Source organism: Tympanuchus pallidicinctus, unplaced genomic scaffold (genome assembly GCF_026119805.1).
Source record: "Tympanuchus pallidicinctus isolate F22 unplaced genomic scaffold, pur_lepc_1.0 scaffold15, whole genome shotgun sequence".
Taxonomy (NCBI): domain Eukaryota; kingdom Metazoa; phylum Chordata; class Aves; order Galliformes; family Phasianidae; genus Tympanuchus; species Tympanuchus pallidicinctus.
Window position 1 is genome coordinate 26,013,443 of NW_026294669.1, and position 15,318 is coordinate 26,028,760.

General features: G+C 37.7%; 2 protein-coding genes across 6 annotated transcripts in view; one reads left to right on the forward strand and one right to left on the reverse strand.

The window, feature by feature from the left end:
* Position 1: 1 nt before the first annotated feature.
* On the forward strand, positions 2-7,040 carry KCTD18 (potassium channel tetramerization domain containing 18). 2 transcript variants are annotated; one of them, XM_052676401.1, is made up of 7 exons: positions 2-105; positions 540-736; positions 1,893-2,104; positions 2,713-2,906; positions 4,067-4,161; positions 4,613-4,715; positions 6,513-7,040. In XM_052676401.1, the coding sequence occupies exons 2-7, from the start codon at positions 580-582 to the stop codon at positions 7,036-7,038; spliced, it is 1,287 nt and encodes a 428-aa protein (XP_052532361.1). In that variant the 5' UTR covers positions 2-105; positions 540-579; the 3' UTR covers positions 7,039-7,040. The 2 variants fall into 2 exon arrangements, with proteins under 2 accessions (XP_052532361.1, XP_052532362.1); XM_052676402.1 differs by lacking the exon at positions 2-105 and having other exon boundaries at positions 631-736; positions 2,000-2,104.
* Positions 7,041-12,532: 5,492 nt separating this feature from the next.
* The window catches only part of SPATS2L (spermatogenesis associated serine rich 2 like), a 90,702-nt gene continuing 87,916 nt past the window's right edge, over positions 12,533-15,318 (reverse strand). For all 4 annotated transcript variants that reach the window (XM_052676397.1, XM_052676400.1, XM_052676398.1 and 1 more), the window contains 2 exons: positions 14,308-14,531; positions 12,533-13,976 (listed from right to left, as the gene is read on the reverse strand). In XM_052676397.1, coding sequence (XP_052532357.1) covers positions 13,581-13,976; positions 14,308-14,531 — 620 coding nt within the window. In that variant the 3' untranslated portion in view covers positions 12,533-13,580. The remainder of the gene's footprint in view (positions 13,977-14,307; positions 14,532-15,318) is intronic.

Genomic DNA, 15,318 nt, shown 5'->3' on the forward strand with positions numbered 1-15,318 from the left:
TCCGCTCGCACGCCCCCGGCCCGGCCCTTCCTGCCGCCATTTTGCGGAGCCGAGGAGGCCCGGAGGCGCCCGGCCCGCTCCGGCCGCGGGGAGGCGGCGGCGCAGGTAACGCGCGATGGCGGCCGCCCCGCGCGCGGCTGGAAGGCGCAGTCCCGGCGTGTGCGCGCCCGCGGCTGCGGAGGGCTGGGTGGGCTGTGCCTCTCCCGCGGAGCGGCTCCGGCGCAGGAGGGAGCGCTCGGGCCTGCGCGGGGCGGCTCTCCGAGAGTTCCTAGGATGCGTTTTGTTGCTGTCCGTCTAGCGCGTCTTTCACACGTACTAACCACAAATCTGCCCCCCCGTATGCCTCAAAAGAGTAACTGCGTGTTTTCCGGCAAAATAAATGTCATCGTTGTTTATAGTGAAGGTGTAAGCATCATTTCGAATTTTGTGATTCTGATTACAGTACTATGCAACAGGCGTGTTAGCTGAGCTAATGCTTGGATCTCTGTGCAATATTTCGGCCTCAGCATTAGGCTGACACTTCTTTGTATCTGTTACAGTGTGGAATAGCTCGTAATTAACATCTCATTTGCAAATGCGATGGAAGAGGACAAGGCTGCAGAGGAGCAGGGCATCCTACGGCTGAACGTGCGAGGATGTCTGTACACCGCCAGGCGCCAGTCCCTGTGCCGCTTTAAGGACTCCATGCTAGCTTCTATGTTTAGTGGACGTTTTCCTCTAAAAATGGATGAGTCTGGTAAATATGTTAAAGCTGCACCTAAAACATTCCGCCTAGGGAGCTCTGTGGTAAATACATGCTTTTACGTATCCACTTTATTGCGTCTCCTTTCTTCCAACTTGCTGAGCTTCTTGAATACATGAATTATGCGTGCATGACTTATGAGTACTTCATCAGAATTCCACAGGACGTTTCTGTTTGCAAACATACATGTTTGTACAGCACGTAGCCCTGCTTTGCTACAACCAAAATTGTCGAATACACTACTACAGTATGAGTGTTAACTTGGGTCCTATTTATGCCTTCCTATATTCTCCCAAGGCATCCGACTCCATCTGTTCATTATGTAGGGAGATTGAGGTTTTATCTTTGTTTCAGAATGCCTGAGTACCCATTAAAGATTGCAATTTTGACCAGCATGGTTTGATATGAAAACTTGAATAAAACTTTTCATGAGTCAGATTTCACCCCTGTTTGTGACTTGGAAGTGACTGCCAAAGTATGCCCAGTTCTAAAACTATGCTGGATGGACAGTAGTGACTTCTTGTTGCCCACTTCCGGAAGTTTAAAATATCTGAAATGCTTGAAACTTTTTACAAGCAGGGTTTTACTATCATCCTTCAGCTGCAGTGAATAGCATATTATATACAGCAGTGTACAGCTTGAGTGGCTATTTTGTGTGGCCATTGAGCCCAGCATCAAAAGAGAGAAAGAAACAAACAGAATTGTAAAACTTAAGCAAGATCCAGATTAGTTGAGGCTGGATACATACAAAAGCTGGTGCTACTTTTTACACCTAGATCCAAAATTGAAAAAAAAATCTCTCCAATAGCAATAAATAAATAAAAAAAAAAATTCTAGAAATGCTCCTAGAATAAGATTTTAGCATTTAAGCACTTAGCTGAGATTTATACTGGCATGGTCCTGTGCACATCAGTGATATCACTGACATTCCAAACAAGCAAAAAATTCTTCACTATGAGTTTTATCTTCAAATATCTATTATTCCATGGAAACAAAGTAGCAGTTTTAAAATAACAGAAAAAATATACTTAGTTACTTCTCCTACGTATGTAAAGAGAGTAAGTTTCATACAAAAGCTTTACTTGATGATTTGGTATAATTGAGAAATCTTAGAAGCAGCATCTTAAGTTCATTATGTGTATGTTTTCAGGAGCCTGTCTGATTGATCGAGATGGAAGCTTGTTTAAATATCTTTTGGATTATCTTCATGGAGAAGTTCGGATTCCTGAGGATAAACAGATTCAAATTGCATTGCAGGAGGAAGCAGATTATTTTGGCATCCCTTATCCATACAGTCTGTCTGACCATTTGGCCAATGAAATGGAGACATATTCTTTAAGGTCAAATGTAGAGCTTAAGAAGGTCAGTATATTTCTTATATTTTAAAAGATGCACTCTTCTAAAGATGTATCACACCATTTGTTAGCAGCAGATACTAAAACTATGCCTGTACAAGTTAGCACTTTTTTTTTTTTTTTTTTTACCTCTCCAAATAATTCTGAGATTTAGGATAAGAAATTCTAGAACTGATAACACAGTCATAGCCATCAAGTACTCAACTTTTCCACCACTACATTACAGAAGCAGTTTAAAGTTGACTCTTATGTGCAAGTCTTCTTTGAAAACTTGTGTAGTAGGAAAGACATTGTGTAGTTCTCTGTAGTTCTTTAGTTTCTCCCTTATTCTTCTTTTGAAAAGCATAAAGCAGTTCCAGACTTTTGAGGTTTTTTTTAAAAAGGGCCATCTTCAAGTATTCCTGTTGCCTGTCTGTGCATTTCTCCTACTTGGAGGACATTCTCTGCTATCATCCGATAAGATATAGTGCTCACAATAGTCTAGATAAACTACATCCTTGATATACTTAAAAGAGGTCACCAGTACAGTTAAGAAAATTTCAGAATGAAAGCTTATAACACTGAACTTAATTAGTATTAATATTTTTGCATCTTTGTTTTATTTTTTTTTTCCAGGCTTTGTTGGATTTCTGTGATTCTTATAATTTAATCTGCACCAAGCCTACAGTTTGGGTCCTGCACTATCTTGGCACTTCTGGGGCAAGCTGTGAGAGTAAAATTATTGGTGTGTATGCCACAAGGGCTGATGGGACTGATGCAATTAAAAAGGAGCTAGGAACAAAAATTCACAGTAAAAGCATCTACAAAAGGTAAGCTGACTTTCAAACTCATGAAAACACTATCGGAAGACTATGAAGACTTCCATATCATAATAATACCTAAATATTATTTTATTTGGCTAATATAGCATTATTACACTATAAATCACTGGCAGGAATGAGATTATTCCCTGCTTTGAAAACACCCAGCTAATATAATATTCAGATTTAACAAAATAAAGACTAAGCACAACGGAAAAGAATTCAAGAGATCTACAGAAGGTCACTGGCATGCAATTGCTCTAAGATCTCAGTTGCTATTTTTAAAATATCTCAACCATTTACAATTATATTATAATTTAGGATGATGATTACATCAAGTGTTATCAGTGATATTTACACCAAGAATCATCACTGAATCCTGAAAATGTCCCCCCAAATATTCACAAAGCTGGCAGTGATTTAAGGGGTTCTATTTTGTAGTCTGCTATGACAGCAGTTAAAAATATTAAACGCAGCCTTTCTGAAGATGAAATTGTTAAATTCTTTAAAGGATGTGTACATTTCAACAAATATGAATGCATTTTACAGTAGAAATTTTAAGATATTAGTAGACCTGTAGTACTTCCAAGTGCCTGGAAGCTGTTTGTCTTTCCCTTGTACAGAATCAGAAGTGTAATTCACTGTATACCTTCTGAATAATTATTTAGAGCTTTTGATATTGCATCATGTTTATAATTAAGATACATATTCTCCTAAATTTAGGCTGGGAAAATGAATATCTACTCTGAGATGTTTTGGATACATAGTAATTCAGGTATTTGTCCTACTGTGTTTTCCCTTTGAAAATATGTAGTTAGAAGAATAAATTTTACACCATTAGTTCTGTAATTATGTTTTTCATGGACATCTGTTCTTTCCTGAATACCTTTTCCAGCAACAGGCATTCACAGGTGTGCAGACAGTAGGGAGTGGCAATTTGGATCTCTGATAGAAATGACAATGAAATCTAAGTAACTTTTTTTTACCCACTTTAAAAAACATTCACTACTAGGTCCTTTCATAGTTGGAATTTGGTAGAAGAATAATAGCTGTAACACTACTTCATCAGTGTTAAATTTTTGAGATCCTAGGTAGATCTACCATGTAACTTGTAACAACTTGTAACTTGTAACAAGGTAACATGTTTACCTTGCAAACAATGTTTCTAGAGAAGCTGGAAACAATGTCCAATACATCTGGAGCTATTACTCTGAAGCTGAACTGAAAAAGATGATGGATGCTTTCGGCACCTGGGAAGGAAGAGGTACAGTATTAATTCTTTGCTTCTATTTTAGTATTTTTCTACAGAAAAAAAAAAAAAAAAAAAATTGCCAAATAATTATACAATAATAAAATCCGTGGATGTTTCCACTAATTCAGTATGTGACACATACAAACTCCAATAGAGCAGTTATTTGAAGGGAAAACACAAAAAGTCTTGATTGATGTTCTAATGAGCAGATGTGAGCTAACATACATGAATAGACGTAGTGAGAATCATTGCATGCAAGAGATGATGGAGACCCTGAGCACTCTGGTGGAAACCCTAAAGGCATGCTGGCTGTAAGCACAGGTTACTTGTCAGCATAGTTTCAAAGCTGAAATTCTGCACAATAAAATAAATGCATTCATTTAATCTGGGGGAGGTACACACAATATTGTGTTCTCTCAGCTCAGTGATACAATCAGTGATGCAATGTCTCGTTGAAATGAAGGTGTCAGCTACTGGAGAGTGCCGCAGGAGCTCATCGAATGCTGGACTCTTGAAGAGCGTTCTCTGAAAGGCAGTTTGCATCATATGCCTCCAGTTCATAAAAGGTATGTTGACCTGCATAGGTGGCTTAGCATGAAATGGAAAACAGCACAAACATTTTGTGTGTGTGTGTGTGTATGTGTAGTTTCAGGTTCTTTGAATAGTTTTCTTAGTTGTTCCTCTTAACATTTTCATGTAATATATTCACTGAGAGCTCATAAGCAGAACTGACCTTGCTATAAGGAAATTACCTTTTCTAGGTTGCTGAAATTCTATTCTACAGCCTTTACAGCATCATGTGAGGGTGGAAATGAGTCATTTCAAAAAGTAGAGAACAGCATTAGCTAAATGGACTAGCTAATTGAAAATTTGAAAAGATTAGGTGATTTTCATGTTTCTAAAAAGCTCTACTTTTACACTAGAATATTTTCTTTCCAATTCTGTGGTCATACTTCTGACAACACTTCCATTTGCAATACATTACCTAAAAGCAGCATTCGCAGATGCATCTACAGTTACCTGAGCCACTCAACAGCATCTTCCTGCTATCTAAGGAGGAGGATCCTGCTTACCTTGTCTCTCTGGCCATGCTGTCATTTCAGCAGCAGCCACAGAGCCATGACAGCACAGTGATCCAACTGAAAATCCCCATCTCCCCATCATTTTGGGATACTGTATTCTTTGCTTTTCATAGCTCATTAAGGAAGAAGCATGACTACTGGACTGACTGCCAAACGCATATATTCCTGAATGCTCCACTGCAACCTTTGCCTTTTTATCTCCCATTTCTCTGCTTTGTCTTCTCTATTTTTTCTGTACCCAAAGAGCTGTATTAATTACCTGCAGTAATCCTTGTGAGAGCATATACCATCTTGAAATATTATTGTAAATTAATCTAGTTACTGATTACATTTTACCTGTACTACACTGTAGCTGTTAAAACACCCAGTCTCTGAATGCTTAAATTTTCCTTTTTGTTCTAATGGTTCTTTTGGTCTAGGATGTACAGATTTCAAGAATACATTCTTACCTTAGAGCTCTGAGGAAAACCTTCCTAGATTCATTATGAGCACTCGGTTATTTGCAGGCTTTCTGCTTGAAGCGTCACCATCTACCACTTTTCTAAGAGTAACAATAAGAAATATTACACTTTTACATTTTTTCTCTCTTGATATGGATTCCTGTGGCATTTAATCTTTTGAAATCCAAAATGCAAGCATCCTGAAGAATGTCAGTGCTTTAGTAGTGTCCCTCACTCTGTTCTTTAATGGTTCTCTGAGTTACTTAAGAATTACTCTCTACTTTAGACAGTTAGAGTTGCCATGAGATTCTACAGGCTTTCTTACACAGATTTTTTATTTTTTTATTTTTGGCAAAACAGGTTATCTTTAATTACTTAGAAAGGGAGGGGGAAGGGAGAAAGGGATATTCTTCTTTTCTCAAATTACATAATGTAGAACTATAAGTATTTTGTTTCTGTGCAATTGGGTCTTGACACTTTGGTAGATAACTCAAAACATATCTGATTAACTTTTACTGAATTTTCTATTTGGTGAAAACTGTAGTACTTCAATATTTTCTTTCTGTAACTCCTCCTGCCTTTTTCCTCATTTTCAAACAGCAGTTTGTGCACCATTTCTTACCAATTTTAGCATGTAACATGACTTACAGAGGTAGAAGAGATTGCTGCATTATTGATGCAAAGGCAAGCCTGACTGCTGTGATCAACAGTTGAGAACAATATGTGATAACCAGCAAAAATTAATAGAACAGTAGATTTGTGCATTGCTGATTTTGTAACTATAAAAAAAAAAACTCAAATACATAGTTTGTTTCTTCAATTAAGATCCTTTGTTTTACAGACGCCTAATTGATTTCTCTGAAGTGGAAGACTACATACCATGCAAAGTGGGCCCCAAGCCAATTAGATTCTCAGGTCCTTCAACAAGTACACATATCAAAGTCAAGAATTCAGCTTCATTAAAGGTAGCTGCTTGCAACACTTCACATTCTGCAGTAACTCTTAAACGACCGAATAGTGAAAGTTTGATACTGCACAAAGCAGCTTCTGTGTCCAAAGCATGCAAGCCAGAGCCCAGCAATTCCCAGGTGCCCCATGGAAAGCAGAGTGCTGATGATGAAGCATCATGTCAAATGACTTTCAACACCTCAGCGCCTAGAAAACCCATACGCAGCCGTGCAGTAAAGCTGAAGCGAACTCCACTGTTTCTCATGACACCTTCTCAGTCATCATCTGTGTCCAGTAAAACAAGTGAACAGGACAAAGCTGCTGCTGAAATTCCTACTACTTCAACAGTACTAAACAAGAAAGAACCAGCTGCGTTAGCAGAGAGCAACAAGCTTAAGAGTAATAAAGTGGATGGATAACATTGGACTCAGCCTGATAGGCTGTGTAGCTTGGGAACATCTGGCCTAAGAACAGCTCGTCATCTCATATTGTTAGTTATTCAAGGATTTGGTAGGAAATCATGGTGAAGATAGTGAAGAGTTAGTGAAGAGCAGAGGGAGAAATGAAGTGTATTTTCTGATTTTATTTCTAAGTACTTTTAAGAAGTTGGGAGGAAGAAACATGGCTAAAAAAACCCTAAAACACACAGCATGCTCAATATTATGGTGTCTCATTCATATTTGTGTCAGGCTGTACTACTGGCCTTTTAAAAGGAATACATGCACAGCACAGAAGACTACAGCTTATCAAATTCAGTTACAGTTAATTTCCTTAATCCATATATTTCAAGTAGGGGAAAAATAGTAACAATGAATATCAGTTATTAGATTCAAATTTGTCACAAGTGTGCAATATACAGAGTACTGTAAAGATTTTATTTTAAGCTGAATGCACAAATTCTGGTACTTGCAGTGAGGAGAAGTTACCATTTTATTATTGGTAGCAATTAAAGGGACCATCTTTACATGTAGAAAACTGATAAACAGGAAGGAAGAGCATGACTAGGGAATAAGGCAGTTTTTCCTTAGACCTGAGACATGTACACTAGTTTCCTACTTGTCCTTCTTGTCCTCCCTTGTACTAGGGTGCATTATGAGCAATGATACTGAAGAGCTCCTGTATGCTTCTACTAGCAAAGAAAAGCAGAATTTGGCTCACTTTTTAAGAAGTCCTTTTGGACTTGGTTGGTTGTTTAAACCATTGCTGTTTAATTTCCCCACATTTGGCTTCATTTTGTGCAATTGTTTGTGTATGGCTGGGTACTGCTTTGTTGTTGCTAATAATTTTGCAACACAGTAAATACACCTGGCTTTAGATGTTGCAAAGTCCTATGGCATTGCCAAAATGAAGTATTCTTACAACTTGCTTCTTAAAGTCTTTTGTTTTCTAGGTTATTTAGAAGAAATCACATTTTTAGGCTTTTCGTCGTAACTGCAAGGACTTGAAATTTCATTTGCAAAGTAAAAAAGAGAAACAGCAAAATTTCAGGTACTAACATACTGTTTGAAGAGATGTTTTTTGCCATGAATTATAGTTATGTAAAGCTGAGCAGTAGTGCAATTTTCTGTTATTTACACATATAGTAAAGACCAGCCTATCTTTAAAATTCTTAAACTTCTGTAATAAGCCTAAAAAGCCACAAAAAAGCCAAGACTCTCCCCATCCCACAGAAGAGATTCACTGGAGACCAGAAAAAGCAGAAATTAAGGGAGATACTAAAATGAAACTTATTATTTGAGCGTGCAATTCATTGACACAATGTATACCAGTCTGATTGAAAAGCAGTTTTTAAATAACTACTTTCTGTGTGACTTTTATTTTAGTACTTACTGAACAGCTGAGCCCTTTACTGTATCCATTTAGGTCCTCTTACAATGATTCCTCTTTGACTTTGGGTGCATTTGTAGGCTTCTTTCAACATCATACAAAAGCTCACAAGTCTGGATTCTTGCAGATAAGGCTGACTGATCCCTTTGGACTTCCTAAGCCTGTGCTAGTTCAGGGTTTGTCTAGTCATTCTGGTAGTATTTTTCACATAACATTCATATCATTTGCATTCCAGTGGCTTCAGTCTCATCTTTGTCCTAGACACACTGACTTGTAGTTAAAAAAAAAAAAAATTACAAAATCATTCCCTTTAATTTCAGCATATGAAATTGTGAATGAAAGTGGCTGTGGTGAGGAGGTAGAGCAAGTTTAGAGACTTGATTTTTTTTATTGGATGAGAAACAAACATGGCTTTTTAAATAAGCACTTTTGTCTTTTTATTTTTAATCCCCGTGAAGCTTGTTAACAGTCTGTTGTAATGGATGGACTGATTTTAAACAGCTTTATAAGAGCTGAACCTTCAAGATGACTATTACAGCTTTGTCTATATCCACCCAAAGCCTTTTAAAGTGTAAAATTAAACAGCATTTAATCTTCTGCCTGGGAGGCAGAGAGCTGAAAACTTGCCCATCCAAGGATTAGTCAGCTCCTAACCTGGCTAACAGACTGTTCTTTTGAGGCCTGGAACAAAGAGCAGAAATTCTGCAAGTCTGAGAGTTTCTTGCAGGTTCTACTTTCCTTAAATCTGTATGATCCCAAGTTTCTTCAAAGTCCACAATTTTCTTAATGTGTCACTCATCCAACTCAAAGACTTACCAGCTGGTACAGTCAACTGAAGTGATTATGGCTCGTTTTGCATCTTTGTACAATTGTTATAAAAGAGACCACAGTTAGAAAGCTTCTTTGACCTAGCAATTTAATAGCTGTGCTCTGAAGAGTAATGTGCATCACGCTAGTGAACTTTGATGCTTTTCTCTTTCCCCTCACAAACACAAAGTCAATTTTCCAGTTGTTTAGCCCTCACTTTCACACTATTTCCAAACCATCTATGATATGGCATAATGTAGAAAAATGCAATTCCAAATTAATTTCCAGAAAATTACTTCTCCATGATTAAATGTGTATTATCACCGGGATATGCTTCAAATAGATGTAATTCTATCTGTATGCTTCAGAGTATGGAGAACTCATACTTGCCATAACCAAGCAGACGTTGTTTCACCTGCTAGGGGCACATGTTAACACTGATTCTCAGAGAGACTTTTCATCAGGCTTGTTTTCAGCTTAAGAGCCACGGAAACAACGCAATCAAATGAGCTCTGAACTAGGCATTAATTCAGAGATGCTTCTGTATGAAATATAGCTCAAGTTCCTTGCAAGAAAAAAAAACTGATGATTCTCTCAAGACAGTATTGACTGTAAACACACTGACTGCTCCTAAGGAAGCTACCTCTTTCCTTCTTTCAAGCTGTTCATTCACTTCTTTAAATCCACTTAAATGTTCAGATAATAAACATTATGTAGTACAAGTCTTAGTATGGCCAAACGGAAATGGCAGCATTATCCAGGAGATAAGATGATTTTGTCTGTTTAATTCTCAATCTGTGAAGGACAAATTCTCACTTAGCAACAACAGGAGGCAAGCTGTACCATCGAAAACTTGAGAGTGAAGCTGTCTATTCCATAGCTGCAATTAGAGTGAGAGTGTGGCTAGAAGTAAAGCTCTGTAAATATGTGGAGGAAAAGCCCCCAAGAGATCTAGATTCATTTTGGGCAACAGCTTTTAGCAGAATGTCAAGCAGCAGAAACAGACATAGCTGGTGTTACAGACCTCTGCTCTTCTCTGAGTTTCTGAGTACTTTCTACAGAATACTACTTTTGCAGGAATAAATAAATAAATAAAATCTTCCTGCTTATACAGCATTTATCACTTAGCTGAGTAATACTTTGCAAATTCACTGGACCACACACATCAGTAATTAGACCGTTTTCAAAGTCGTCCCTTTCCTATATGCATCTCTTAGCTCATCCTAATTTCTGGTACAACATCCATAAACATTTCTAGTACAGGTTGTTTAGTTGCTTTTCATACATCCCAGTCACTGCACGGGGAAACAGACTCACCATAGGAAATGCCATCCATCCATCCAAGCTCAGACCACGTTGCTTTCCTACAGCAGCAGGATCCAGGAAAGGAATATACAAACTAGAGTACAAACTTATCCTTTCCAAAATTACTAGTTTCAGTTCTAGAGCAACATTTCCAATGACTTTAAGTAGTTTAAATGATTTTTTTTTCAAACATCTTAAATTTTTTTTAAGTTTTGCTTAATATAGCTTGGCTATATTAAATTATATTATCTTTCTAGTTTTCAGCTATACATCTCTATATATCTGGTCCTTTGTTTTGCTGAGTTCTGACGTTAATCTCAACTTGACTGTACACAAAAGACAAAAAGATTGAACCTGTTTTAAAATACCAGACCTTAGGGTGTGTATTTACTTTCAAAACAGTGGAAATTCCACATTTCAATGATGCAAAAAAAACCTGTACTTGTTTTGCAAATTAGGGGGAACTATTTTTCTCTCAAAAGACTTGCTGGCCTTAAAGCCAAGGCTTGTCCAGCCCTTAATTCTCTCACTGACCCCTGTACAAAATCTGTATGTTGAACGTATCACACGTAGCTAGATCTGTAATTTGAAAATAGAAAGTTCTGATTAATTAAATAATTCTATGTACAGTGAGTAGTAAAACAAGCCAGGAAAATGGCAAATAAAATTCTAGCAGAAACATAAAAAGATAAAGGGATACCATTCTGACACAGCAATGTTTCAGAGCCAGCCATGTAACAGTCACAATGTGTACTGCAATACCAAAGCACATTTGCTGCATCAAGACTGCAGAGTCCCCAGAACCAGCCAAATCCACACTTTTATCTCTCATCCAAGAATGTGTGTTTGCCTCACAGCCTGAGGATAAATGCTTCCTCTCACCTGTTATTTCTGATCTGTCATGTGCTAAGCCTCCAGCACAGCAAAGAGAAGCTGGTACTGAAGAGCACAAGGTCGCCCTTTGTGCCGAGTTATGATTTACGTTAGATTTGACTTGTTTTGAGGAAGCCTGCTTGTAAGGAAGCTGACTTGTAGAATAAAATAACTTCTTCCAATAATCCTGTTAAGTGGAAAAGCTATAAGGCAGGAGTAAAAGTCATTATAGATACATCAGATATTATTAGGAGGAGATACAAGAAAAGGTATAAGTAACTTTCAGAAATTGTGTAAAAGCAATATAATATTGTTCTGGGGCACTACCCATACAGATACTGTGATTACATCTCTAACTGTGAAGTTACAGTATGGCAGTATGGCAAATTTTGAAAATAGACTTTTCTGGTGGGTGTGCACAGCACAGAGATTCTGGAATTTCAGCTCCATTTACTTAAAACGTTCAGCCTAAAAGCCTGATAGGAGAAGGGTCCACAATGCTAAAAAAAAGCCTATGTTTACCTACGAATACTTATTTTATCACCACTATTCCAGAAGAAGATGAGCTACTTGCCTTGTAAAATCAGGTTTTACCATCATTCACATGTAGAAAACTGTACAGATATCAAGAGCAATAATCAAAATCCTTCATAGGCAATGCACTTTATACTTTATGAATCAAAAGCGTGTAGTCAGCTCATGGAAATTTGGCAGAGGTAACTGGTAAAAAGCCATAACCAACAATAAACATTCAAAGTGCCCAGCTCTTACTGACCTCAGTGGGAAAGAGACCCTTTTATATTTCTCTGATTCTGACCCCCAGCCCTCTAGTTCACTTGATGTCAGGTCTGGATTCTTTACTGATTATTCTGATACCTTAATATTTTCAATAACAACTTTTAACATAGGTTTGTCCAAGATTAGCTCTTGATGGGAAGGTGCTGTCCTGTGCACTTGTGGCATTGGAATTTAGCCAAAAGCAAAAGCCTGCTCCAAGCCAAACTCAAACCAAAGCCTCCCACTGACACCAGCTGAATTAAGCAAATCTAGTTTGAATATGATCACAACTGGTTAGATACTGCAAGGCAGCAAACAACAGAATGTTTTAGAAAGCAGATTTTAATTTTTTTGGAAGAAACAAGTTTTCTGAAATACATAATCAGAACATTAACACTAAGATTTTATTTTAATAGAAAACTCACAAGGATGTAGTATCTGCCCAAATATGTATCTCCATATTCTGCTGCACGTTGCTGTAACAAGTTTATTAGTCATAGCTCTCATTACGGACAGATGGTTCCTAGAGCAAAAAATATAGAAAAATAATCTGGATTCAAGTCTAGAACACCTGTGACTTTTCATATGCAAAAAAATAAATCCAACTAGTCATAGAAAAATGGCTGATAAGGATGGAGAATAGGGCTGTGCATCTGAATAGCCATGACTATATATACTCTAAACTTGAACGAAATGAGCATTTTCATAAAAATAGTTTGTCAATGAAAAATACCAGTATGTAATACATTCAGTACAATTTATAGGCAAGTCTAAAGATCTCAGTTTATGGAATAATAAGCTAAAATCAAACGTGCTGCTTTTTGAAATGTTCTTGTATGTAACAATACTGTGTGCATACAGTGTGCATGCATGTGTATGTATGTGTGCGTACACATGCACATACAGATACATGCACAGAAATAAAGAGGTGTATAATAAAGACTGCAGAAAAATTCTAAAAGATTATCTGATTGCATTGCAGACCACAGCACAGAGGTGCTCCGGGATCTTTCTAACACAGGCTGCTCTAAAGAACAATACTGTTGATTGTATAACCACATATCTACAACAAACCTTTTGCTATTGTGAATTTAATTCTGAGTTTATTTTTCCAATCTAATTTCATTCTTCTAAGTAGTATATGCTGCTTTGGTAAGATTCTGTATTGTCACGACAAAACAACTGTGAACATATTGGGCAAAGCTTTGAAAGTATCATTAATTTTGATAATTAGTAAATAATGAAGATACCAATAACTTTTAAGCAGCAACAGATTTAAAATGACTGTTCCGATTTATTTTCTTCACCAACAAGCATCTTGAGGAAGAAGATAAAATGAGAATATTTTTCTGCCTGCCTTCACTGTGACATTTTAAGCCACCAAAGTCACAGCTGGCACTGAAAGAACAGTGGTATCAGCAGAGACCTCCATTCTTGCAGGGCACAAATTGCATTGCGACACCCTGCTGACACCGCCTCGGAAAGGCCTGTGATCTGTGGTGTCTGGTGCATGATGCTTCCGCCGGCTCTTTTCTGGATGCGTCACATTCTCTGTGGTCCTTGCAGTTGCAGACTCCTGATTTTTCATAGCTCCTTTATTTTTAGGTCTGAAATTGTTGTGCTGCTGTCTTCTGTGTTCAGACCTGGAGCCACTCCTTACATTATTTTGATCTGCCTCATTAGTGGCACCTTGTGGCTTAAGAGATCCATTGAGACGGGCGTTTTGGTGCTGTGGGTTGAATCTTCGTCTTTGACTAGAAGGCCCATTCTACCCAGAAAGAAATTGGATAATTGTTAGGCTATCTGAATTCTTCCAGTAATAAAATACAGCCACCGGAATTAACAAAAATTGCAGAAAATCATTATCAGTGTAACTAGAGAGAGAAAATAGTATTGAAATAGTTTTGATATAACACAAAGACTGATCTATGGCTAATACGTTGCATTAAGTAGCCTGTAAACCTTTCCACGTTTTTTAAAATTGTGAATTAAATATGGACTAAAAACAAGTATTTGATTTTGCAGTGAAGACTTTCAATAATGAAAGTTGTCCTGATATTTTTGACGCCATTTAGTTCAGTTTATAGCTCATTTCTTACCTGCTTATTTGTTGGAATTCCCTGGGGAGAAGATTCTGTAGGATTGGAAGAATGATGACTTTGTATTTTAGTAGTGCTGGCTGTTTTATTATCAGAGTTCTTGGCATTGCTAGAGGACTTCCGAGTGTGTGTATTTTGTTTGCCAGTTGTTGCATGCGAGGTCAATGAAGACAGCACCAAACTACATGGTGTTCTTGAGGAATAATTGTTCTTTGGGTGAGAAACTATAAAAATAAAAGAAGTATTCTCTATTACCTGTTAAATGATCAATATCTGAGGCTGAATTCTTACCCTGCTCACAGTTAATTTCTGTAGCATCATTCAAGTCTTTAGATAACGAAGTAAGCTAGATAACTAGATCAGAATTAAATCATATTGTTTTACTTCTTTGATACTGCCTCATCATTAAGGATTGCTTTTGACAAAAAAACCCATGTGGAGGAAGTGCACTAAAAACTGGAATGAGACTGGCAGAAGGCCAGAACACCCTGGATCCGGGGGACTCGTGCTTGTGCTATGGGTTATACTTCTTCGTCCATTTGTATTGTAAATGTGAGAAATTATTTTCCTTGGTGCAGCTACCTGAAGATTGACCAGGATAAGGAGACCCTAGAGAGCTACCTTGCTAGCTAGAAGACAGTTCAGCCTGTGATTACACCTGGGAGCTCTTGAGACTGCAAGTTGGTTTAGCACTATTTAAGAATAAAAAAATGTGCTGTGCAAAAGTTGGAATTGTTTCAAAGCCCACAAAGCAAACAGCTAAAATAGACCCATTGCCTATTTCACTAAAGCAGAAAACACTGTAGTTCATCAAACTTTTTCACCAACAGTAAGTACAAAAGCCCTGCTTTCTGCCAAGACTGTCAGCCTTGGGCTTTGGTCGTCTGAGAAAATTTCTCAAACTTCCTGGTACCTATGGGTTAGCTTGTGAAATTATAACCAGTTAAGGTAAATCCACGTGTTGTCAGGACTGCCCCCTCACACCACTGTTCTATCAATAATGCCTCCAAT

Coding starts and splice junctions, on each gene's coding strand:
- KCTD18 (XM_052676401.1), top strand. CDS start 580: ATGGAAGAGGACAAGGCTGCAGAGGAGCAGGGCATCCTACGGCTGAAC. Junction 2,105..2,712: donor CAAATGTAGAGCTTAAGAAG/GTCAGTATATTT, acceptor TTTTTTTTCCAG/GCTTTGTTGGATTTCTGTGA. Junction 2,907..4,066: donor AGTAAAAGCATCTACAAAAG/GTAAGCTGACTT, acceptor CAATGTTTCTAG/AGAAGCTGGAAACAATGTCC.